General features: G+C 42.6%; 1 protein-coding gene across 3 annotated transcripts in view; it reads right to left on the reverse strand.

Annotated features, from left to right (window-relative positions):
* Nucleotides 1-27,136, reverse strand: part of plod2 (procollagen-lysine, 2-oxoglutarate 5-dioxygenase 2) — a 149,616-nt gene that overhangs the window by 8,890 nt on the left and 113,590 nt on the right. The window contains exons 13-18 of one of the 3 annotated variants that reach the window (XM_080185963.1): nt 23,938-24,079; nt 22,259-22,321; nt 16,293-16,406; nt 7,417-7,482; nt 4,143-4,247; nt 2,571-2,717 (exon numbers count right to left, since the gene is read on the reverse strand). In XM_080185963.1, coding sequence (XP_080042089.1) covers nt 2,571-2,717; nt 4,143-4,247; nt 7,417-7,482; nt 16,293-16,406; nt 22,259-22,321; nt 23,938-24,079 — 637 coding nt within the window. Of the gene's footprint in view, nt 1-2,570; nt 2,718-4,110; nt 4,248-7,416; nt 7,483-16,292; nt 16,407-22,258; nt 22,322-23,937; nt 24,080-27,136 lie in introns of those variants that run through there. The other 2 variants (XM_080185965.1, XM_080185964.1) reach the window with 2 other exon arrangements.

Genomic DNA, 27,136 nt, shown 5'->3' on the forward strand with positions numbered 1-27,136 from the left:
CCTTTCCCAGTCCTTGTTACAAACGTAATGTTTTGTCTGCATCGTGCGCAAGAAACAATACTTTTCACTGTATCCCAATACATGTGACAATAATAAATCAAATCACTTCATGGTCAGAATTTTCCAGGTATCTCCACCCCACCCACCAACAACAGATCTGGCAAGCCATTTAAGTCTCCATTCGTAAAGGTGGGACTGGAAGATCTCGCCAACATGAAGGGCTGGAAAGTTGTGGCCCAGGATGCAAGTTGTTACAGCATTCCAGAAAAAGTAACAGAGATGGAGCCATAGTGGAAATGTGACTGGACTCAGACTCCAGAGGCTCAGGCTCATTGCCTGGGGACGTGGGGACAATCCCGCTATGGCAGCTGGTGGAATTTAAATTGAATTACTATATCTGGAATACAAAGCTCGTCTCAGTAACGAGGTTTGCATGAAACGATCACCAATTGTCGTGCTTCAGAATGGAAATCTGCTATCCTTATCTGCCATAGCCTACATGTGACTCCAGACCCAGGGCATGTGGTCGACTCTTGACTGCCCTTTGAAATGGGCCAGCAATCCAGGACATTAAGGAATAAATGCCAGCGACAGCTACATCCCGTATAAGAATAAAAAGACTCATTGGCCTAGGTAATACCTTCACTTACTCTCCCTTTAGGTGCTAACATCTCCCTTTGTACTTTACCCTTTCTAAATGTACAATGGCAAACTTGCTGTATTTATTTGGGGAACTTAAGTGTTTTGCTAGACTAGTTCATGTTTGAATCAAGTTTTTTTTATATTTGTGGGACATTTATTGCCCCTCCCTATTTGCCTGAGGGCAGTTGAGAGTCAACCACATTGCTGTGGCTCTGGATTCACATATAGGCCAGACTGGGTAAGGACGGCAGATTTCCTTTCCTGAACTACATTAGTTCATAGATCATAGATTCCTATAGTACAGAAAGAGGCTGTTCAGCCCATCGAGTCTGCACTGACCACAAACCCACCCAGGCTCTACCCCCATATCCCAACATACTTTACTCGCTAATCCCTCTAACCTACGCATCTCAGGACACTAAGGACAATTTTAGCATGGCCAAACAACCTAGCCTGCATATCTTTGGACTAGTGAACCAGGTGGATTTTTGCTGACAATTGTGGTCATCAGTAGATTCTTAATTTCCAAATTTTTTTATTGAATTCAAATTCCACCATCTGCCGTGGCAGGATTCGAACCTGGGTCCCCAGAACATTGGCTGAGTTTCTGGATAATACCACTAGGCCATTGCCTCTCCCAGTGTTTAATATAGGACCATGGTATCAAACATCTAAATGAAAGCAATCCAGAATTACCAGCATTACAGAGACATTCCTTCAATGGAAAACCCTTTTCATTTACACTAATCTACATAGTCAATAGTGCAAACAATTACTAATTAATTAATTGATTGATCAGTACCATGGGTACCCTGAGTAACTCTCCTCAGTGTTCACCAACACATTAAGCAGCTGAGCAACTGATTAATGGGTTTAACCTCTTCCCATGAGTGTTCTCACTCACCTGTTTAACAGCCAGCTACACATCAGAGTGACAGGAGTTAGAACGGGCAAATGAAAAGAATTGCTTTCAGAAGAATAATTATTCTTAGCAGCCTGATGGGATGGAGAACCTGGGGGAGTACAGTGGGGCGGACAGGCTGAGTAGCTGATGATAAATGCTTTTGGTTAGCGGGGCAGTTATTAAGTGATCATCAGGATTCACTGATATTGTAACGTCTACGGTTAGCTAAGTTGTAACAGAGGCAATGGGCTTTGAACAATGGCATTGCTAGTAAATATTAGTACATCAAATGCCACCAATTAAACAATCACACTTATGTGATATTGAAAATCAGATTTTGATTGTGATCAGTTATTCTAGATTCCACTATTCCAAAACACCGAGGAATTTATGGATGCGCTGTAATACCTGTTATTTCTGACAATATCCGGCTGACAATGGCTGGCGGCACAATGGCACAGTGGTTAGCACTTCTGCCTTACAGCGCCAGGGACCCTGGTTCAATTCCAGCCTCGGGTGACTGGGTGGATCTTGTACATTCTCCCCATGTCTCCATGCTTTTCCTCCCACAATTGGAAGATGCACAGTTAAGGTTGAATGGTCTTGCTAATTTGACCATTTGTGTCAGGAGGATTAGCAGGGTAAATATGTGGGGTTGTGGGGATAGGGCCTGGGTGGGATTGCCGTTGGTGCAGACTCAAGGGACCGAATGGCCTCCTTCTCCACTGTAGGGATTCTATGATTCAATATCTTACCAGCCAACGTGACTGAATAAGTGGCCACACCCTTCCTTTGTCAACGAGCACCTGGAATACACTGACTAACTGGATCTGTAAGATGGTAAGAAAATTACACTCTAGAATATGACAAATAAGAGAAAACTTTCGCTGAAATCGACTCTACTCATCAGCTCCTTCCACTGTAGCACCTCTGCTTGATTCAACTGATGGGCAGAAACCTGATCTTGTCTCAAGCTACAACTCACCCTTCCTTTTTCAATGACACTTGTGAAAGAAGACCGTACCTTAGTGTGATAACCAGAGAAAAGCTTTAATGCCACTGGCGCAATGTACTCCCGAATGAAATGCAGCCACACCTGGTCCAGTCCGACCTGGGTCATGTGAATATCGTCAGTGGGAACATTTTCATACCCACCCACTAGCCGCTTGTCCTAAAACAGAAAGGAGGAGTTAGCAGGCAGGGATCTTGCAGTTTGAGAGAAGGTAAAACACAGACAGGGGCAGGGATGCAAAGATGCCATGATCCCCACGTTCCTGACTCAATTCAGCTCAAAACAAACCCTCAGTTTTTGTTAGTGTACAAATCAGCAATTTCTACAATGATACAAAGGCAAATTACTGCTGGGTGCTAGAATCCGAAACAGAAACAGAAAATGTTGCATTATCTCAATAAGTCTGACAGTATCTACGGAGGGAGAATACAGCCAACGTTTTGGCCGGAATTTTAACGCCATGCCCGCCTCGGAATTGGGACGGACGAGGCTCGCAGAATGGAATTCTCTGTTGGCCTCGGGCATGATCTTATGAGCCTCGCCCTAGTGACGTTGTAAAATACCAGCCATCGAGTCTAAATGACCCTTCGTCAGAGCTGCAATTTCTACAATGGATAAAAGCAAATTACTGTGGATGCTGGAATCTGAAACCAAACAGAGAAAATGCTGGAAAATCTCAGCAGGTCTGGCAGCATATGTTAGGAGGGAAAAGAGCTGACGTTTCGAGTCCAGATGACTCTTTGTCAAAGCTTTGTCAAAGCAGATGACAAAGGGTCATCTGCACTCGAAACATCAGCTCTTTTCTCTCTTTACAGATGCTGCCAGATCTGCCGAGATTTTCTAGCATTTTCTCTTTTAGTTGCAATTTCTACAATCTTGCTTTCACTTTTTACCATCATGTCACATTTATGTGGCACCTTTAATGGACTGAAATGTCCCACGTAACTTCACAGGGGTAATGAGTGAACAAAATTTGACACTGAGCCAAGATACTGCGCAAATGAACATAAGCACAGTTAAAGAGGCAGGTTTTATGATGGAGAAAGATGCGGGGTGGCAGAGAGCTTTAGTGAGGAAAGCTTTATATCCTGAGCTCATACGAATGAGTGACTGTACTGTAAAATGAACAAGACACAAGTTTTAAAATTTTTAACGTTTATTGATTAGTGTCACAAGTAGGCTTACACTAACACTGCAATGAAGTTACCGTGAAAATCCCCTGGTCGCCACATTCCGGCGCCTGTTTGGGTACAACTGAGGGAGAATTTAGCACGGCCAATCCGTCTAACCAGCACGTCTTTCGGACTGTGGGGGGGAACCCATGCAGACACGAGGAGAACGTGCAGACTCCACATAGACAGTGGCCCAAGCTGGGAATCACCTGTCCCTGTGAGGCACCAGTGCTAACCACTGTGCCACCGCACTGCCCCAAGCGTGTGGAGGGGAGTGACAGAAGTATTCAACAATAAAGAAACTAGAAAATAGGAGCAACAACTGTCTACTGCGATATCTACTTTTTAAAAATACGTAAGAGTAAGACAGTGCGGCCTACTGGAACTAATGCACGCCAATCCAAGGCTTCACCTCATTCTTTCCACCAGACCAGATACCATAGTGCTCCACTTCGTCCACAAGTTGATCACAGGTTGTCTCTGAAAATATGGGGAACCAGAAGACATCTGGGCATGGCTGCCAAAAAGAGCAAGGAAGTCCGCATTAAATAGCTGGAGTGGAAGGACAGGCTGTATATCTAACTGTGGATGGGGAAACAAAACTATAGCGATCAAAATGACATGGCAATTTGGTGCCGCAGTTAACGGTTATAATCAGATCTGCGGGAGTGAATTACTGCCTGAGCTCACTGCTGACCTTGAGTCATTTTTATATTACTGTAATGTCCGGACATTATTTAAGGATAGTTTGATCCCTGACTGAAATCCAGCAGAGCTCCTTAGCATGGTGGTGTGGTGGTGATTTGATTTGACTTGATTTAATTTATCACTGTCACATGTATTAGTATGCAGTGAAAAGTATTGTTTCTTGCGCGCTTTCCAGACAAAGCATACCTTTCATAGAGAAGGGAAACGAGAGAGTGCAGAATGTAGTGTTACAGTCATCGCTAGGGTGTAGAGAAAGATCAACTTAGTGCGAGGTAGGTCCATTCAAAAGTCTGATGGCAGCAGGGAAGAAGCTGCTCTTGAGTCAGTTGTTACGTGAGCTCAGACTTTTGTGTCTTTTTCCCAACGGAAGAAAGTGGAAGAGAGAATGCCCGGGGGTGTGTGGGGTCCTTAATTATGCTGGCTGCTTTTCCGAGGCAGCGGGAAATATAGACAGAGTCCATGAATGGGAGGGTGGTTTGAGTGATGGATTGGGCTATATTCACGACCTTTTGTAGTTTATTGATGTGGGAAGCTCATTAAAGGGGTAATGTTTCTTGTGTTTTTAAAACTATTGTACAATAATGACAATAATGCGCAAGATCTTCCAACAGGTTTTATTTCCTCCTCCCTGCCCCCACCCTGGCACACTTTTCTTTATTGAATATTTAACTGTGAATATCAAGGAACCTCAGATATGCAGCAGGGTTATATTGATAAACAATAGACCTATGGAGTGGGATCTTCAGATCCAGTGTTCCTGCTACACATTGGAAGTACGGATTTAAAAAAAAATCCTTCTGATCACCATATTATAGGAAGGATGTGATTGCACTGGAGGGGGTGCGTTGGAGACTCAGGTTGCGTTGCTGCCTGGGATGGAACATTCAAGTTATGAAGAGAGGTTGGATAAGCTTGTGTTGTATTGTTTTGGGGATCTTCCAGGTGGTAGTGTTCCCAGGTATCTGCTCCCTCTGTCCTTCCAGATGGTAGCGGTCGTGGATTTGTAAGGTGCTATTATGAGGATTCCCAGTGAGTTCCCACAGTGCATCTTGGAGATGGTACACACTGTCGCTAACTTTGCGTTGGGGTGGAAGGATTGAATGCTCATGGGAGGGATGCCAATCAAATGGGCTGCTTTGTTCTGAATGTTATCAAGCATTTTGAATGTTGTTGGAGCTGCATTCATCCAGGCAAGTGGAGAGTATTCCATTACACTCCTGATTGAAACTTGTAGATTGTGAACAGACTTTGCGGGGGCTGGAGGTGAGTTACTCATCAAAGGATTTCTAGCCTCTGGCCTGCTCTTGTAGCCATAGTAGGTATCTGGCTAGTTCTGTTCAATTTGTAGTCAATGATAACATCAAAGATGTTGATGCTGGGGAACTCAGCGATGATGATACCATCGAATGTCAGATAATGATGGTTAGATTCTCTCCTGTTGGAGATGGCCATTTGCTGGCACTTATATGGCGTGAATGTTAATTGTCACTTGTCAGCCTAAGCCTGGATATTACACAGGTCTTGATGCATTTGGACATGGACTGCCTCAGATCTGAGGAGTCGTGAGTGGTGTTAAATATTGTGTAGTCATCAGCGAACATCCCCAATTCTGAAGGAAGGTCATTGCTGAAGCAGTTGAAGGTGTTTGTGTCTGGGACACCACCCTGAGGAACTTCTGCACTGATGTCCCGGAGCTGAGATAATTGACCTTCAACCACAACAACCATCTTCCTTTGTGCCAGGTATGACTCTAGTCAGAGGGGAGTTTTCCCTCGATTTCCTTGGACTCTAGTTTTGCTCGGGCTCCTTGACGCCACACTCGATCACATACTGTCAGGATATTGCTATCACCTCACCCCTCGAGTTCAGCTCTTTTGTCTATGTTTGAACCAAGGCTGTAATGAACTCAGGAGCTGAGTGGCCCTGGTGGAATCCAAACTGGGTGTCAATGAACAGATTATTACTGAGTAAGTGCCTGATGGCTCCTTCCATCACGTTACTGATGAGGTGGCAATTGGCACAGATAATGAAATTGTGGGCCTAAAGTCTTATATTAGATGGTAAATTAATTTTAAATTAAATGAATTATTCTGTAATTAAACAGAACATTTCACAATATGCAATCCAGGCAGTATGCTAGGGGCACTGAAATGTAAAGTCCCACCCATAGGATCTTCGCTGCAGCATCACAATGAATGTGAAATTCAAGAAACAAAGAAAACTACAGCACAGGGCTAGGCTTTTTGACCCTCCAAGCCTGCTCCGTCCATGCTGCCCATGTGAATTAAAACCCCCTACCCTCCCGGGGACCGTATTTCTCTATTCCCATCCTATTCGTGTATTTGTCCAGATGCCCCTTAGAATTTATTATTGTATTTGCTTCCATTACCTCCCCCGGCAGAGAGTTCCAGGCACGGCCACCCTCTGTGTAAAAAAACATGCCTCGTATATCTCCTTTAAACCTTATTCCTTACACCTTAAACCTGTGTCCCCCTAGTAATTAATTTTTCCACCCTGGGAAAAAGCTTCTGACTATCCATCCTGTCCATTCCCCTCATAATCTTGTAGACTTCTATCAGGTCGCCCCTCAACCTCTGTCATTGCAGTGAGAACAAACCAAGTTTCTCCAATCTCTCCTCGTAACTAATGCCCTCCACACCAGGCAACATCCTGGTAAATCTTTTCTGTACCCTCTCCAAAGTCTCCACATCCGTCTGGTGGTGGTTGACTATGTTTTGATAATGGGCATATCATTTGTGAGGACTACACAGTCAGATTAAAAAACCTGTGTAGTGTGCTACTGAAGATATACTGGTGCGTTTGGAATATATTCTACACTGTGGAATGGGCCTTGTGTGTTAATGTATACAGATACACTCACTGCTGGTTAAGCAAATGGAAAAATTTGAACAGTTTTCAATGATAGCTATAAGGGGATCTGTAAGGAACAGCAAATGTTTGAGTGGACAGAGACATACCTCTTCAACCACATTCCCTGTGAAGATCTGGGAATAGTTTGGATGAATGTACTTTTCCTTCCAATCCTGCAAAACAAAAATTGTATTAGTCAGGAACAACTGAAAAATGAAGCCAGTGCATTTGAACAGCAGGGCCGCACACAGCAGGCTCTCCCTTCAATCCTTTCTCCCCAGAGTTTAGTGCTTGGTCTGTATCAGGCTCCTGTCCAGAATTTAACACCCAGCTGAAACTCAGCACTCCATTTTTCACCAAAACCTTAGAGGAAAGCAAGCTGAATGATGAGGAACCTTTTGTAATAACAGCATGAACCAGAAATGGAACCACACACAAAGAATTAGGGAGACTGGAGTACGTCAGAAAGAGAACGTAACCATCAGAAGCAATTCCATTATTTCCATCACCTGAAAAGACTCACATTCCAACCATTATCTTGCAATTGTGTCTCTGCCTATATATGCCGTGTTTGTGAAACTGACCTCTCCACTCACCTGATGAAGGAACAGCTCTGCTCCGAAAGCTTGTGATACCAAATAAACCTGTTGGACTTTAACCTGGTGTTGTGAGACTTCTCACTTTGCCCACCTCAGTCCAATACCAGCTACTCCACACAATCATTTGGCGTCAAGGAGCAATAAGCCATGCCAGAATAATTTGTGGGGATGGGTGCTGAACCAAGTGGAAACTATGCTTTCCTTTTAACCTTCCCTTTCCTGGAAGCTGTGAGAAAGGATCTCATTGGCTTTGAATGGGTGCTTGCTGAGGGAGGAAGGGGCAAGGGGATCATAGTGGCATGAAGGCAGAGGAATTTTATTTGCTTATGTGCTTGATCTTTGATGGGTGGGTAGGGTTCAAAAATTCTGCAGTGTTACCATACAATTTTTGCTTCAGTTTTGAAGTGGTCACACAAGTAGATAGGGTAGTAAAGAACAAAGAACAAAGAACAACACAGCACGGGAAACAGGCCCTTCGGCCCAACGAGCCCGCGCCGCCGTCCCACTGTCTCAGTGACCTATTCATGATTTTAGTCTACGCTTAATGTGCGAGGATCAGGGAGGTCCAATATAGGGACAATTTGTTACCCAATCAATCAGCCTAAAAGCACATCTTTGGGATGTGGGAGGAAACCAGAGTACCCGGAGGAAACCCACGCAACCACAGGGAGAACGTGCAGACTCCCACAGACACAGGCCCAAATCCATGTGTCCGCACAGCAACAGAGATAGTCTCTGAGCTGTCATGTTGCCCTCGAGATGGTCCAGTTTAAGCACACTAACGACATGAAGCAATAGGCAACTCCCGAAGCAACGTCCAAGAGCAGCCCACTACAACCTGCCGCATGCATGCCCCTTGCTGGACTTAAATGCCTATGGAGACAAAAAATTCATTATTAAAAGACGGCATATAGCATGCTTGCCTTTATTGGTTAGGGCACTGAGTACAAGTGTTCGGATATCACACTGCAGCTTTACAAAACTTTGATTAGGCCGCACTTAGAGTATTGTGTTCAATTCTGATCGCCACTTTACAGAAACAATACGGAGGCTTTGGAGAGGTTTACCAGGGTTCTGCCTGGAATAGAGGGTTTATAAGCTGTAAGGACAGAATCATAGAACCCTACAGTGCAGAAAGAGGCCCTTCGGCTCATTGAGTCTGCACTGACCACAATCCCACCCAGGCCCTATCCCCATATCCCTACACATTTACCCACTAATCCCTCTAACCTACACATCCCAGGACACTAAGGGGCAATTTTAGCATGGCCAATCAACCTAACCTGCACATCTTTGGACTGTGGGAGGAAACCGGAGCACCTGGAGGAAACCCACACAGATATGAGAAGAATGTGCAAACTCCACACAGACAGTGACCCGAGCCAGGATTCGAACCCAGGTCCCTGGAGCTGTGAAGCAGTAGTGCTAACCACTGTGCTACCGTGCCGCCCTGAGGCTGGACAAACTGGGGCTGTTTTCTCTGGAGCGGCAGAGGCTGAGGGAGGACCTGATAGAAGTCTATCAAATCGTAAGAGCATACATAGGGTTGACAGTCAGGATCTTTTTCCCAGATTTGCAATGTCAAATACTACGGGGCACGCACTTAAGGTGAGAGGGGCAAAATTTAAAGGAGATGTGAGGGGCAAATTTTTTACACGCAGAGACTGGTAGGTATCTAGAATACACTGCCATGGAGGGTGGTGGAAGCAGATATGACATGGGCATTTAAGGGGCATTTAGCTAAGCATGAATATGCAAATAATAGAGGGATATGGGCCTGTTCCTGTGCTGTAATGTTCTATGTTTAATGTGCAGTACCACCCCCAACTACATAAATGCAAGCTGATGTTTTTGCATCATTAACATATTCCTCAAAGGATTCAAATGCTGTGTCAAGGCATAAAAGATAATGTGCAGCATGAAACACAAGCACTTTCATTTGAATTACTTTTTAACTTCACAATTTTTCCCGTTTCCTTTCTCTCGCAGCAAGGCCCCATAGGACAGCAAATTAATTGGTCGTGGAGCCCGCAAACGTTAACGTTACAGCTTCACATCTGGCTCTCCCACCCTTTTGTTATGAAGACATTTCTGTTCCCTCTGCGCTACTCCACAACTGCTGATTAAGTGCAGCACATCAAGCCAAGCCTGTTTGTACTAAAAGGCGACTGTTGCAAATTACAACTAGCACAAATGATAAAGGGAGAAATAAGGAAAAGAAATTGTTCTCAAAATGAAGTGGAAGCTCATGACTTAACCGTTGTATCAAACAAATGAATATTGAATGAAATTCATTGTGGAAATAAAACTTCTGCATATTTATAACAGCACATTAGATGCTGTGAAACCATATGGGAACGTTGGCAGCTCATAGAGTCATAGAGGTTTACAGTGTGGAAACAAGCCCTTCAGCCCAACTTGTCCATGCTGTCCAGTTTTTACCAGTAAGCTAGTCCCAATTGCCTGCATTTGGCCCATTTCCCTCGATACTTTTTCAGCATTTTCTGGTTTATTCCAGACTTCCAACATTTGCAGTATTTTGCTCTTAGAATAGAAATTTTAATTTGCACTATGTGGTAGTGAGATTACTAGTGTAACATAAGAGGGGAAACTGTTTTTAAATTGTGCTAAATTCGGATGAAAAGCAAGTATTGTCTTAAACGTGTGATCTGAATTGAACATCGTAGCAACATAGGAATTAGGAGCGAGAGCAGGCAATTCACCCCATTGAGCCCACTCCACCATTTAACATGTCATAGAGTCATAGTCATAGAGGTTTACAGCATGGAAACAGGCCCTTCAGCCCTACTTGCCCACGCTGTCCTTTTTAAACCACTAAACTAATCCTAATCGCCCACGTTTGGCCTATATCCCTCTAAACCCACCGTACCCATGTAACTGTCTAAAAGCTTTTTAAAAGACAAAATTGTACCTACCTCTACAACTACCTCTGGCAGCTTGTTCCAGACACTCACATCCCTCTGTGTGAAAAAATTGCTCCTCTGGACCCTTTTGTATCTCTCCCCTTTCACCTTAATCCCTAATGGTAATGATTAATGAAAAAAAATCATGTTAACAAAACATGATTTCAGCAGCTGCTACATGGGGTTTAATCCCATTCAATACACTAACTCCTAACACTGATTGTCCAGCTGTATTTGTGCACGTACACACTTGTGCATAAGCATTCAGTTCATATTGCATTCAGCAAGTATGTGCAGTTTCTACCGCCACTGATGGGGTGGTATGCCTTCATCAGCCAGTGCCCGTACTGGCTTGTGTCTTTGCACTGTGATGCCTTCACACGCCGACAATTGGCAGCTGCTCTCTCTGGCTCTGGGCAGCTGTGTGTGTCCTGGTTGCTCTGCCTCCATTTCTTGCTGCTTGTAGCTTGGAGAAGCCATCCAATCTGCCACTAGCCCAACCCAAGGTGACAGCCTACTGGTATCATCTCCAGACTAATAATCCAGAAACTCAGCTAATGTTCTGGGGTCCTGGGTTTGAATCCCGCCCTGGCAGTTTGTGGAATTTGAATTCAACAAAACAAAATCTGGGATTAAGAGTCTACAGAAGACCTTGAAACTGTTGTCAATTGTTGTAAAAAATTTTTCTTTATTTGGTCTGGCCTACATGTGGCTCCAGAGCAATGTGGTTACCTCTCAACTGCAACTAGGGATGCGACGTCCGTGTCCCATGAATAAATTAAAAAAAACCCTTGCCTGCACTCAATACTACTCGATACTCCTTGCCCTGGCCATAACCAGCTGCGGTCCATCAGGCTCTATCTTGCGTCCTCAGACTCCACATCTTGCTTTATAACCAAGCAGATCTTCTTCCTTCTCAATGTTTCTCCTGGATCTGTGCTATTTTTGATGCAGTAGCTGTCTCGGACATCACTGGCTTTGGTGTTACGGGCACTGTGAGTACGTGCGTGGGAAGTGAGCCTTTTGCAGTTGCAGCTTCAGACAGTAATGGTTAGAGGCACCTCCCCAATGCCCCTCACCAAAATCCTTTGGGGAATACGTTTCATGTGCAAAAAAAACATCAACTTGCTGGAAGTGGTCTTGCATATTAAAGACAAAGCAAAACTCACACGGTGACACAGTGGGAGCTTTTAAACAAAGTTTCTTTATCCAAGAGGAAAAGCTGATTGCAACTATGAGAACCACATTTTCTGGGATGTGAGGGCAAACTTGTAATCATTACTGAGTTTAAAGAGAGATTAGAATCCCACCTTGCAACTGCTAAAAGTAACTTGCATATTTAAAATTAATTATTACATCTTGTAAGTGTCAACTACAAGGGACACAGTGAGGAGTCTCATAAGACCAGGTGAACATCCAACAGGTTTATCTGGAATCACAAGCTTTCGGAGCGCTGCTCCTAAAGCTTGTGATTCCAAATAAACCTGTTGGACACTAACCTGGTGTTGTGAGACATCTTACTGTGCCCACCCCAGTCCAATGCCAGCATCTCCACATTATAATTACAAGGGAGCACAGGTTCAAGGTGAGGAGGGAATGTGTAAGGGAGATGTGCGATGGAAGTTTCTCACGCAGAGAGTGGTGGGTGCCTGGAATGCTGTGCCAGAGGTGGTGACGGAAGCAGGCACATCCGGATGGCTACTTGAATAGGGAGGGAATCGAGGAATACAGTCTGAATAAAGGCAGATGTTTCTTTCAAGTTTTGTTGGGGCATCAGGAATGGCATGGGCCTGAGGGCCAAAGGGCCTGTTCCCGTGCTGTACTTTTTATTCTTTGTTTTTATTCCCATGCAGCAATATTTTTCAGCACTGAGAAAGCACCTACAAATATGAAGTTTCGTCTCTGCCGCGAGCTTTATTTAATAGGCATTGGTCTGAAATAAAGGTCAAGGCCGGGATGTGCCGACTGCCCCCTCTCAGAGGGGGTTTTCTGCTGGCAGAGGTGGCTCACCTTTCCTTCGGTCTCACCGAAACTAATGTCCATTTGCGCTGCTCGATGGTTACACTGCTGGGGAACACTCTTGGGGGACTGGGGGTCATCTGCGGCAGGACCAGAAGTTCCAGCCATGGGAAGAGCTGGAATATTCAGCCGGAAGTCATGAACTTCAACTTGACCTTCGGAACAATTTGCCTTAAAAATAACATTTCAATAAAATTCAGGGCATTTCAACTGTTCATAGGTGTGATTCCTGACAGAATGGGAAGCCTCACCATTCGGCAATTTTTACAGTATGCAAAATGCAAGATTTTCTTTCCTTTCATTTATTTTGAAAGGAAACTCTGGTTCTGAGCTCAGATGTCTCCTATTCTCCTTATTAGGATCAAACATTTCTGCTGTAAGCATAAAAAAGACTAATATAACTCTAATCAATAGAATTACATATGTATGTTTAGGATATAATACTATATTGAGAGGAGGGTGGCGCAGTGGCACAGTAGTTAACACTGCTGCCTCATAGCAGCAGTGACCCTGGTTGAATATCGACTTTGGGTGACTGTGTAGAGTTTGCACATTCTCCCCATGTCTGCACGGGTTTCCTCTGGGTGCTCCAGTTTCCTCACACATGCCAAAAATGTGCAGGTTAGGTTGATTAGGTAAATTGCCTCTTGGTGTCAGAGTAAATATGTGGAGCTACGGGGATAGGGCCTGGGTGGGATTGTTGTTGGGTGCAGACTCGATGGGCCAAATGGCCTCCTTTTACATTGTAGGAATTCTATGATTTAAAAATCAGGGTGGAGACCTCAACTTTCAGTATCTCCCTCATTAATGTCTTTTAATAGTCTTTCGGTAGCTTTGTAATCACAGAAGCTTATTTATTTTGTTTATTAGTATCACAAGTAGGCTTACACTAACACTGCAATGAAGTTACAGAGAAAATCCCCTCGTCACCACACTCTGGCGCCTGTTCCGGTACACTGAGGGAGAATTTAGCATGGCCAATACACCTAACCAGCACGTCTTTCAAGCTGCGGGGCGAAACCAGAGCACCCGGAGGAAACCCACGCAGATACAGGGAGAACATGCAGACTTTGCATGGACAATGACCCAAGCCGTGAATCGAACCCGGGTCCCTGGCGAAGTGAGGCAGCAGTGCGAACCATTGTGCTACCTGTGCAGCCCTTACAGCATAGGAGGCTGGTGTTCACTCCATCATTGTTATGCTGGCTCAGAATAAGTTGTCGAATTAGTCCTGCTCTCTTGCCCTTTTTCCTTAGTCCTGCAATTCCCCACCCAACCATTATATACTTATCCAACTTTCTTTTAAACATTACAACCAATCTATTTCCACAACCCTTTCAGGCAATACAACCCAGATCACATGTTACATAAAAGAAATCCTCATCTCATTTTGTCAACTGCCCCAAGTCTGTCTCCCTTGCATGATGAATACGTTAAAACTATTTTCTCCTCTTAAGAGAGAAAATTACCAGACTCTATTTCATCAGGAATGTAATTACAAAAAATTCCTTTACCCATTGGCTTTCACCTGCCTGTGAAAATGATGCACGCGTCCATTTTATTATTCCTTTCATTCATTGCCGGTTGGCAAAAATGCAGCATGTAATGCAGTACATAAAATATACAACAGTCAACAAAAAGCCCAGTGAATCATAAAACATGTCTCACACTTCATCATAAATACCAACAGATTACTGTAAAGGAAATGCATTTTAGTCAGCTCCATAGTTGATAAAAAGATCGAGAAGAGTGTTGAGCTATCCGTGAAATAAACATTTTCTTTTCGAGTATGAAACCTTGGTCTTTAAATGCTTAATGTTTCTATCCTATATATCCTGGCAATGTGCAAGGTTTTTCAGAATGACGTTTATGACTTTTCTCAATCTAAGTGAGGTGTGCATCCTATATCTTAATCTACGCCAGTGTGCCAAAACATAAAATAAATATATCCAACAACTGGTTGATCTGTTACACATTACACAGTGGATGAACAGCCTTGAAAATTATAGCAAATGACAAAACATCCATATCATTGATCATTTCTACAATAAGAAGTCTCACAAAACCAGGTTAAATTCCAAGAGGTTTATTTGGAATCACGGGCTTTCGGAGCACTGCTCCTTCATCAGGTGAGTGGAGGCAGTTTCACAAACACAGCAATATATAGACAAAGACACAATTACAAGATAATTACAGGTGGGAATGTTGAGAATGATTGGGCTGTGATTCTTTACAGGTAATCAAGTCTTTACAGGTACAAATAGTGTGTATGGAGAGAGGGATAATTACTGGTTAAAGATGTGTGAATAGTCCCAAGCCAGCACCACCTCATTTCTACAACAGGAAAGTGCAAGTAAAATCTATAGTCCAGTAACAATTCTGAATTCTTTAGACCGTCACTGGACTAATCCAGAGGCCCGAGTAATGCTCCAGGGACTGGGTTTCAAATCCCATCACAGAGAATGGTGAAATTTGAATTCAATAGAAAAAAACTAATCGAATTAACTAATGATGACCACAAGCGGATTGTCGCAGTACTCGGTGGAGTTTAGAAGGACGTGGTGGCAATCAGATTGATATGTACAGAATACTGAAAGGCCTGGACGTGGAGAAGATGTCTCTATTAGTAGGAGAGACTAGGATCTTGAGGGCACAACCTCAGAGTTAAGGGACAAAGACTTAGAATTGAGATGAGGAGGAAATTCTTCAGCCAGAGGATGGTGAATCTGTGGAATTCATTGCCATGTAAGGCTGTAGAGGCCGGGTCACTGAAGTCCATTGAAGTATTTAAGACAGACAGACATAGATAGCTTTTTGATTGGTAAGGGGATCAAAAGTTACGGGGAAAAGGCGGGAGAATGGGGTTGAGAAACATATCAGCCATGATGAATAGAGGAGCAGATTCGATGGGCCGAATGGCCTAATTATGCTCCCAATTACTATGGTCTTATCGAGCATACTGGAAGACTGTGCAGTCGCAGCAAGGTTTACAGGCACCATAATCAGCACTAATTATCAAAATAACCACTTACGTTAAACAGTCATGTGTTAGCATTATTGGTTAAATCAGGTGTTACAAGGCATTTATGTAACTTTAGGTTTAAATCGTTAGAGTGTTGTTCTGAATGCCGTGTGGTTATTTCTGAAGGTGTCAAGTTTACTCACTGCCTCATTACTAATTTACAAGTACAGGTCATCATCTGCGCAACACACTCATGTTACAGGTTGTACATGTTAAATAATGCATTGTGATGAATGTATTTTCTCAAATCATTGAATAAATGAAAACTTTGCAACAGAACATAATCGATTACCTGAAGCAAGTTAAGTGTGGATAATTTGTTAATGTTTGGAATAAGAATATAATTTTTTTTTAGAAAATCGGACTTCAAAACGCACGCATCAGATTCAGAACTTCATTAACAATTTTAAAATACTCACCAGTGGGTTGTCAAAGATTTCCCATAGGTCAGCGTGCACGTGTGAGGCATTGTAATTTTCTGTTGGAAGAAGCCGTCCAAATTCATGCTGGTTGCTAATGTACATGAAAATGCCCTATGTATCAAAATTTTAAAAATTACTACTTCAAAGTGACGATGATTGCAAAAGAAAAATGAAAACTGGAACAGTCAAAAAAAAGCTGAAATGTTCTACACGTTTCTTGAATGAGTGTCTGTGTTCCGACAATTAAAGGTCGGTGTTAACGTGACGACTTGTGTGAAAGGTTACGCGGCAGACAGACACTATAGAATTACAGAGAAAAATGAAAGACTTCTCTCGATCTCCAGAGTGCTCAATAATTGTGCAAATTTGATCAAGAGAATTCTTGCAAGAGATTGCAGTCACACTCCTGACCACTCCCCACCACCACCCCCACCCACCGCCCCACTTCCCCCCACAGCATCTCCCTAAGGTTGTAGTACGAGCCAATTCCAGAAGGGATGAATGCAGGTAAGGGTCAGCCTGTCAAATGCATCTGCAAAGTGCCTTTTGTAAGGAATTTCGTTACTCCATTAAATTTGAGGCTTGATCTGACTTTCAAACAGAAGATGGTGCTGGCTAAGAATGCCTAACCAGTTAGTGCTTGTTCTTCAAATATCATTTCATGCATAGGAGATAATCCTTTGTGCAACAGACTCTGAGCATCGAATAGCGATGTTATTTTCAAGGGAACCTGATCTCAGAGATGTTGCCTTAAAGCATCAAATTCCTGCTTCATTCTACCTGGAAATAGACAATACTATTCAACCTGTTTTAAATAATTAAAACATGTAAGCCATAATTGGACATCACAATCAGCTTTCTGGAAATAGACGAAGAATAGTGATATTTATAATTATTTTAAAAAAAAGGCCAGGTTTTGATCTTTTGAATTATCTCTTTGCTACAAAATGACAGATCAGAATATAAACTAACGCAAACATAACATAAATACCCATACATTAGCTTAAAACAATTTCAACCCAGATAGATAGTTCATCAAAATATTTTGCATCTTTACAAAAAGCAAGACATATGGATCAAGTCCAAAAGCACTGAGCATCCTTGCACATCCTGATACAATGCAATTTCAGTGTATACATTTAACAGAGCTTTAGCTTATCTGGGTAACAAAATACAGCAACCTCTGCGTCCATCTTTGTAGCAAGGGGTGCAAGGTTAGATTTCAGATGTGACTTGTTAAAAACCTGCCTGTTTCGACTGGGAAAGTATCCATGGAACAGATCCCTCGAACTGATGGAGATCTATCCATTGATAAGCCGACAAAAGGTGCCGTTTATTGCTCAGAGCCTTACCCACTGACTAGAAGAATACTTTAGGTGGCATGACTCTGACCGGATGAATATAACGGGGTCTCAAACCTACTGCATTCTTGAAATGTAAGAATTTAAAAGAATTGACTTAATTTCTCAATAAATAAAAAAAAACCTGATTTCATATTTAAAAAAACAGTGCCATTGGTGAAATTACACAGGATGTTCTTTAGTAAGACCAAAGTCATCTTTTCACAAGTGGTCACATTGGACAGATTTATAACCGATCATCTTCATTGACCTGGCTTTTCTTTCTTTGGTTTTATGTCCATTAAAACAGACAGCAAAGGTTTTGGGGTGGGGCGAAATCACAGGCTGGCGAGTGCAGTGAACCCAGAACGTCATAGATGATGAAAACATTTCCCATCTCATCAAGGTTTACAGCATGGAAACAGGCCCTTCGGCCCAATTTGTCCGTGCTGCCAAGATTTGACCACTAAGCTAGTCCCGATTGCCCACATTTGGCCATCTCCCTCTGTACCCATCTTACCCATGTAATTGTCTAAGTTCTTTTCAAAAGACAAAATTGTACCCGCCTCCACTACTGCCTCTGGCAGCTCGTTCCAGACACTCGCCACCCTACAAGTGAAAAAATTGCCCCTCTGGACCCTTTGTATCTCTCCCTGTTGCACTTTTTTTTTGACATGATGCAAGGTTCGGCAGAATCCTTGCATCCTCGATTAGAAAAATGAATCTATTAAAGGGGAAGCATGTTAATGCTACATTAACATTAGTTCAAATATCCGACCCATTTAAAGCACAGCTTCACAGAATAACAGAATCCCCACAGTAAAGAAGGAGGCCATTTGGCCCATCAAGTCTGTACCAACCACAATCCCACCCAGGTCCCATCCCCGTAACCCCACACAATTACGTTGCTAATTCCCCTGACAGTATGGTCAATTTAGCATGGTCAATCCACCTAACCTGCACATCTTTAGATAGTGGAAGGATACTGGAGCACCCGGAGGAAACCTACGCCGACACAGGGAGAATGTGCAAACTCCATACAGACAGTGACCCGAGGCCAGAATTGAACCCGGGTCCCTGGCGCTGTGAGGCAGCTAATCACTTGCCACCGTGTTTTATGATTGTGTCAAGTGACTTTACTCCCAAAGGCAACATGCTTGCCATAGGGAGGACCAGGTCCAGTACCACACCATCAACATATTGCAAATGGGAGAGAATATGCCCTTGTCCTCCTACTGGTTTAATGTGTACATTATGTCATTTGATAATGGAACAAATTTATTAATGCCGTGCAGTGAACAGGTAGTATATAAATGAACCAATTTTTGATTCTATGTTATGGGATGGAGGTTCAAAACTAATGATTAAGAGGGCATCTAAATAGCAGCAGCAGGGAACATGGGGGATGGGGGGAAAATTTGGTAGGATTACCAGCATCTGCAAATACTTTTGAATAGAAATCTTCATCATTCTGCTCTGATGTGATACAAAATGTGAAATGCAGCAGAAGTTGCCATCAGACTTTTGAATGGATCTACCTTGTATTAAATTGATTCTTCTCTACACCCTATCTATAACTGTAATATGATATTCTGCACCTTCTTCTTTCCTTCTCTATGAATGGTATACTTTGAATAGCGCTTCCAACTCTTCAACCAACTCTTTAAGAAGTGGATGAAGGACCTCATAACTTGGTTGTCTTTTAACCATGTAATATAATTCCTTTCCTGGTGTGAGAAAAGCTTTCTGCAAACCCCCAACAACCCTCTAAATTTGAGAATCTATTTGAACACTGAATAACTAGAAAGAAACAACAGTATTGATGTACTAGGATTCTGCTATCATGCCTGTTTCCAATTCAGGCTTAATAAATCACAGTATGCTATACTAGTTTCCTTATTATATATACTGCAGACAAAATACCATCTACAATGGGAAAACTGTGATAAATGAACCTTGCTCCCACTGACAAGACTTCTATTCAAATACTTCCTCTTTTTGAACTGCAGTGTTTATAAATATGCTTGCTTTTACAGGTCCAGGCTATATTAAACAGCAGACACAAGCTTTCACTTTCTCTTTTTTAACTGCTGTGTTTGTAAACATTCTTATTCTTAACTGAGTTGTTTATAAACAGGCTTGTTCTTTGATCTGAAGATCTTGGCTTTTTTTCCCCCATGATGAGACTTCTTTAACCAACCACAGCATTCCTGCACTGGAGGTAGCTTTCAGCTATAGAAGAGGCTGGTACCACTTCCCCTTGTGGCAGTGACACCCTGGCAGTGACCACAGATTGTCATGCCAGGGGGTCTGAGGGCACTGCAAGCTTGAGACTGCCAAGGGATCTGAAAGAAGGTGGGCCTGAGTGAGAGGTTAAAGGGAAGGGTGGGGGCTGTTGCCCTTTTCTCTCTTGTTGGGTTGGGGATCAGCCTTCCAATTGGTCAGGGGGGAGAGGCGGGTGTGTTCGGGTCAGGTCACCCGCATGCCTGGGTGGTGTCGGAAAAGGGGGTGGGAGGAATGTGACCTAAACATTTACTGGTGAGGGTGTGGTTCCCCCTCTACAGGAAGGGTTGGGGTGCTCCCCTTGTCTGCTGTGGGAGACGGGGGTGGAGGGAATGTACTCTGTGATCGGGACGCCCTTTAAAAATGGTCACCTGATCTCCGTGAAGCAAGGTTGGCCAGCGTGTTTTACATTCTGCGTACGTTTACATTGTAAAAGTGGTTGAAATCCAGCTGCCAGACAATGCCGTAATTGAGGTGGTGAAGCAATGCTCAATATATATCCAACAGACTTGGGGGGGGGGGGGGGGGGGGGTTGACTCTAGACAGACATTGTTCTGGGCATGATGGGCAAATTTGGAGAACTGTTAAAAGCCAACAGCTCTCCAAGTTTTCCAGTCCCACCCGCGATGATATCCACAGTGTCAGAGCAGGAAATCATGCCCAGGGTGTAAGACAGTTCACGGTGGAATTTTGGTCTTCCTAACTTGCGGAATAAGCCCAATTATTTATCTGAAGTTTTCCGACCCTGGGCCTGAAGCCCTTTTCGAAAGCAAAATAACGAGGAGTATTTTTATTTGTTCTTCTATGTCCTGTATCCACCTACTGTTCAGTTTTAAAGTAGTCAAATCTTCCCCTGTTTATTTAATAAGACATAATACTCAAGTGTTCTCCGTGTAGTTCTAAACTCCAGCTCACTTGCATGATGAGCGTAACGTCCCAGGGCTTGTCATGGCACACTCACAAGATCTTCTTGAATGACAGAACAGCTTGGGATCCTGGAGCTCCTCGAGTGTTTCAAAGTTTTCCACACTTGAAGCTAAATCACGCTGCCCAAGAATTCGTTACCGATCCACTGTATCCCAGCATCCCACACAGCATATACACAGAGTTTTCTTCACCGATGGGATTAAGTTACAGCATTCCAGAATGTTCTGCTCTTTATTCTCACTGCAAGAATATTCAAGAGGCTTGACACCCTTCAGGACAAAGCAGTTGGATTTATTGACAAGGCCATCTCCTATCTCCAACTCTGACTCTTGTGTGTACGATCTATAGGATCCACAGTAAACGCACACCAAATAACACCTCCCAAGCTTGCGACCGTTACCATCTAGAAGGACAAAGGCAGTAGCCACATGGAAAGATCTGAGAGGGTTGGGGATGCTCCATCATTAAGTGCATTTAGGGCTGAGATAAATAGATTTTTGGCCTGTCAGGAAATTGAGGAACATGGGGAGTGGGCAGGAAGTGGGGTGAAGCCAAAAATCAGCCTTAATCACAATCAATGATGGGTCAACTCTTGCTCCTATTTTTGATATTCCTTATCTAATCACCAACTCCAAATTCTCCTTCAAATCACACACTATCCTGATTTGGACATTTATCGTCATTCCTTCACTATTGCTAGATCAAAACTCTGGAAGTCCAACCTAACCAATTGGTGGGAACATGTTCAACGTGGCTCAAGAAGGTGGCTCTCCACCAGATTTTCAAAGGTAGCTATGGATGGCAATAAATGCTGCCTTGCTAACAGCACACAGCAGGAAGGTCTGAAAAAATTATTTCTCGCTTGTGGGTTAGATACAATCTCAATACCGCCTGCTATGCAACTCCAACTTTGAATCACGCAGAGTAGAGCATTGTACCAGCATGCCCCACGGCGTATCAAGGTCACCCCTACTCGCGATTTGGTCAGATTCCAAGGTTCTCCGATGTGCATTCTATTCACTGCGCACAAACACAGACAACGTGGCTATTCTAATCATTCACTTAACAAAACAGAGCAAAGCACAGTAAAATCAAAAAGCCATTTGCCCTCTTCAAAAGAAGCGTGACTCCTATTAAACTGTAATTTTTGAGGAAAATTTGTAAGACAGTCTTCAAATTCAAATGACTTTTTTTTTGCCTTCTGCGCTCGTCCAACCAATTATCAAAGTAATAATGGGGCAATTATCACACTGCACAACTGACAATGGACAACAGAAAAGATACGTTCACACAAGTACAGCACTCACACAAGTGCAGGATTTAAACAAAGACTTCATCCAGCTGGAAAGATCTCGTTGGATAAAGCAACATTACAAGAGTTTCTCTTTTTAAATGTAGGAAACAAACATAAACCTTTGGGGGCTTGAACATATGGCAACTTTCCGGAGTAGGGGAGCCTTTTTCCTTTTCTATTTTCTAAAATAAAGGAGAAGCACTGGGTAAGATTCATTATTTTGTTTAAAATAAAATGTCTGGAATACATTTTCGGAGGAGAGAGACAAGAGAAAACACCAGAGATTTACAAGGCCAGCTTAAGTCACGTGTTGCTGACAAAGCTTGCCTGGCTAACATCAACAGGCAGTTGCATGACAAAAGCTACGGAAAACAAGTGGCAGACAACAACCTGCTCATTCAACATTGAAACAAAAAAAAGAAAATACACGGCGCAGCCCTTTCAGTTGATCGTTGCAACATCAACGGGGCCAGTTAGTAATGCAGGAATAGGGTTAGGGTCAATACATGCAGAGAAGGGTTAGTCAAGGCAGTGCAGTCCAACACCAGCCACGTAATCCAATTGGCACAGGAATACGGTGCACGCAGATGCACAGAACAAAACAAATCGCTTCCAATCGTGGGGTCAAAACCGAAAAAAGATAGACGAATTGTCAAAGAGATAACAGTTACATCTTAAACAGAAACAGGAATATCGTGCCTGATAGGGAACAGCATGTGCATATACAGTCAGTGCCACATCAATGCTAATACAGTACTTGCCAACTCTCTTGATTTGAGGTCAGTAGGCTTTCCTCCCACCTATTTGCTCATCAACGAAAATGGTGAAATCTGCTCATCTCTTTTCCAATTTAAGCAATTGTCATATAAACACAGTGAAAAATGAAAAGCTCACAGTATTGCTTTGTTAACAGTAGATAAACGTAAGAAACAGCAACAACAAAAAAAGAATGAAGCCTACGCAGAACTTTGATAAGTTTCTTACAGGAGTCCCAGGACTCTGAGCACGTGAGGCAGTTCCTTTTGCTTTTCTTCTTTGGAATTTGATATTACATCATCCTTCCCGTCTTCATATCAGGGTCCAGATGGAATGGAACAGGATATGGCTTGAACTAATGAACATGCTCGCCAATGTAAACTTACAGACCAACAATCTACAAATCTCTTCAATATTATTTAATTTGAAGTCATTCCCCATCCACAGCTGTGAGAAGTCCCCATTGGCTAACTCAAATAAACAGAAAAGTTGGCAAGTTTTTATAAGAAATAATTTTTTTTTACCTTTTTGAGAAATGTAGAAATAATATTGCAACAAAAATCATTTACAATATTTTACAGTAAATTATCCAATAGTTTTCCCCAATACTGCTTCATAATATTCAACTAAGAATTGAAAGAGTATTTTTCCATACTACATTTATATCACGTGCATTTGTGAAATGGTACATTAAAACAGTGACCCCATCTCACTGAAACATGCATTAAGAGACTCATTCAAAGCAATTAATCTAAGGGCTGATTTCCCCTAAAGGGTTCTATGCATTACTTGCATTGCTACAACTGGTAATCCATTGAAATTGTTGTAGCACATTGTGAGTGTAGTTAAATTACTAATTTAGTGAATTTATTTCAGCCTGATCTTATAATTGATATTGTATGGAATATTTCATTTGCTAATTCTTCAGCATATTGCCACACTTGCCTAAACCCCTTATTTGAGATTGATTCTTGTACAAAAGTCTTCCCAGAATTAAAAATAAAGAGATTATTGCCCAAATAGAATGTAGCTGATCCCTTACCTTTTCCCTGAGATTTCTGCAAAGTGACATGTCAGGATCCATTGCGTCCTGCTTAAAATAGTTTTTCTCTTTTAGGTCGGTTCTCAAGGAGGCTCCTTTGATAAGGTACACGTGCGCTATGTAGGGAACATTCCATATACCTCTACACAAAGAATGTGAAAATCACCACCATTTCTAAATAAATGTCTTCAGGTCAAACATGGCATGCAACAAAACAATTCGCACGGCGTTTAGAGATAGTCCTAAACACAGAAAGCCATTCAGTCAAAATGTTCCAGTCAACAGAGTTCCATACATCCTGATCAGAAAAATAGATACTCCAGTGGCACATTTCATATCAACTGTCTTGCATTAAGAATGGTGCTCCCCGATGGTCATAGGTCCTGTTCCAAAACAACTTGTAGCACTTATACTATACAAGTCTATTGTTGTGTCAGAAGCTCAGACACATTGGACATGATTTTATGGCCTCACTGGGGCCAGAGAGGAATTCCCACCCGAGGTCAATGGTGATTTCTGTTGTCGGACCCTTGCCCACTCCGATTCATCGGTGGGGATTGGATTTTACAGCCTTGCTTGTCCCGAAATATAAAATTCTGCCCGAGGTCAACAGACCATTCTGCGGTCCTCCCCTCACCCACTCTGATTCCTGTGGACGGTGGGATGGTAAAGTTCTGGCCCTTACTTTTTACTTGTTTGTATGTCAATGTTAAGTGATACAACTCCAAAGAGTGGGGTTAGGTGGATTGGCCATGATAGATTGGCCCTAAGTGTCAGGGGGATTAGCAGGGTAAATACGTGAGGATAGCGCCTGGGTGGGATTGTTGTCAGTGCAGACTTGATGGGCTGAATGGCCTCTTTCTGCACTGTAGAGATTCTATGATTCTAACTTTTTTAAAAAATACAAGGTTAAAATTATTAATCAGCAGATCAGGTAGCATCTGTGGAGAGAGAAACAGAATCATCATTTCGGTTTGACAAGGAAGTTAGAGATGAACCAAGTTTTAAACAAGTACAGAAGCAGGGAAAAGGCTGAGGGGGAAAGAACAGAAGGGAAAATCTGTGATAGGCTGGAAGCTAGAAGAGTTTGAATAGCAAAAGCGATGATGGGGAAAGGCAAAAGGAGACGGTAATGGCATAATCAATCAAGAAACAAGAGATGGATGCCAGTTAGCTGTGAATGGAAAAGTAGAATCATCATCTACCATCCAAAAACATTTTTAAAGAAACCCAATAATGAGGGGAAAATAATGAGGGCACAGGTTATGATCTGAAATTGTGCAAATCAGTTTTGCAACTGGAAGGTTTTACAATGTCTAAGTAAAAGATGTGGTGCTGTTCGTCAGAATGGAAGCTTGAGGAGCAGCACCCCATCTCACAATTGGGCATTTTAAACACTTGGACAATTTCAGCTCATAATCTCTGCTCCAATTCTTCTGAGTTATTCCTGTTTCAGGTGACAACTGTTGATGATGATACTGCTTTTGCCATGTATCCCTCTCCTGAGACTCGCTTGTTTCTTGACTTGTCCAGTTACCATCTCCTTTTGACATTCCCCATCAGCCCTTTACTCCTTCCCAGTTTCCAGCCTATCATGAGTCTTCCTGTTGGTTCTCCCCCACCCCTGTGTTTAAAACCTGCTAAATCTCTAACCTTTTCCAGTTCTCACAGAAGGTCATTGACCTGAGATGTTAACTTTTTCCCTCCAATGTTTTGGCGAGTATTTCAGCATTTTCTGGCTTTATTTCAGTCTTCCAGCATTTGCAGTATTTTGCTTTTAGGGTAGAAATTTTAATTTGCACTACATGATAATGAGATTACTATTGCAATATAAAAGGGGAAACAGTTTTTAAATCATGCGATATTTGGACAAAAGGCAAGTATTATCTTAAAATGTATTACCTGACTTGAAAGCTGTAGGAACATAGGAATTAGGAGCAAGAATAGGCAATTCAACCCCTCGAGCCCACTCCATCATTCAATACATCATAGAGTCATAGAGTCACAGCTTGGAAACAGGCCCTTCAGCCCAACTTGTACATGCTGCCCCCTTTTTTAACCATTAAGCTAGTTCCAATTGCCTGCATTTGGCCCATATCCCGCTATACCCATCTTACCCATGTAACTGTCTAAATGCTTTTTAAAAGACAAAATTGTATCCAACTCTACTCCTACCTCTGGCAGCTCGTTCCAGACACTCTGTGAAAAAAACTGCTCCTCTGGACCCTTTTGTGTCTTTCCCCTCTCACCTTAAACCTCTGCCCTCTAATTTTAGACTCCTGTACCTTTGGGAAAAGATGTTGACTATCTGCCTTATCTATGTCCTTAATTATTTTCTAGACCCCAAAAAATCACCCCTGAGCCTCCAACACTCCAGTGAAAAAGGTCCCAGTCTAACCAGCCTCTTCTTATAACTCAAACAATCAAGCCCTGGCAGAATCCTAGTAAATCTTTTCTGCACTCTTTCTAGTTTCATAATATTCTTTCTATAATAGTATGGCCAGTACTGTACAGAGTATTCAAGTGTGGCCTTACCAATGTCTTCTACAACTTCAACAGGACATCCCAACTCCTGTATTTAATGTTCTGACCAATGAAACCAAGCATGCCGAATGTCTTTGACAAAGCTTTGACAAAGGGTAATCTGGACTTGAAATGTCAGCTCTTTTCTCTCCAGATGCTGCTAGACCTGCTGAGATTTTCCAGCGTTTTCTCTTTTGGTTTCAGATTCCAGCATCTGCAGTAATTTGCTTTAATACCAAATGTCTTCTTCACCACCTTGTCTACTTGTGATTCAACTTCCAAGGAGGTATGAACCTGTACTCCTAGATCTCTTTGTTCTGTAACTATCCCCAACAACGTACCATTAACTGAGTAAATCCTGCTTTGATTCAATCTATCAGCCATGTTGTGGGTTGATCTTACATCCATAGTACTGAGGACATAGATATAGTGGATGCAGTGGGGGTCATCTTCTAAGATTCTATAAACTCTGAAAGAGTTCCTACAGGTTGGAGGGTAGTTAGTATAACCCCAATATTTCAAAAGGGAGGTAGAGAGAAAAGAAGGTTCAAGGTTATTGCAGTGGAGGGTTATTCAGTAAACCCCGCTGAAAACTGTATGGGGATGAGAACAGGAAGGGTGATACTCTTTGTGGCAAAACATCATGCTGTCTATTGCTATCACAATTGGAAAATAG

This window comes from Carcharhinus amblyrhynchos, chromosome 3 (assembly GCF_965287045.1).
Source record: "Carcharhinus amblyrhynchos chromosome 3, sCarAmb.v2.hapA, whole genome shotgun sequence".
In the NCBI taxonomy this organism is placed as follows: Eukaryota; Metazoa; Chordata; class Chondrichthyes; order Carcharhiniformes; family Carcharhinidae; genus Carcharhinus; species Carcharhinus amblyrhynchos.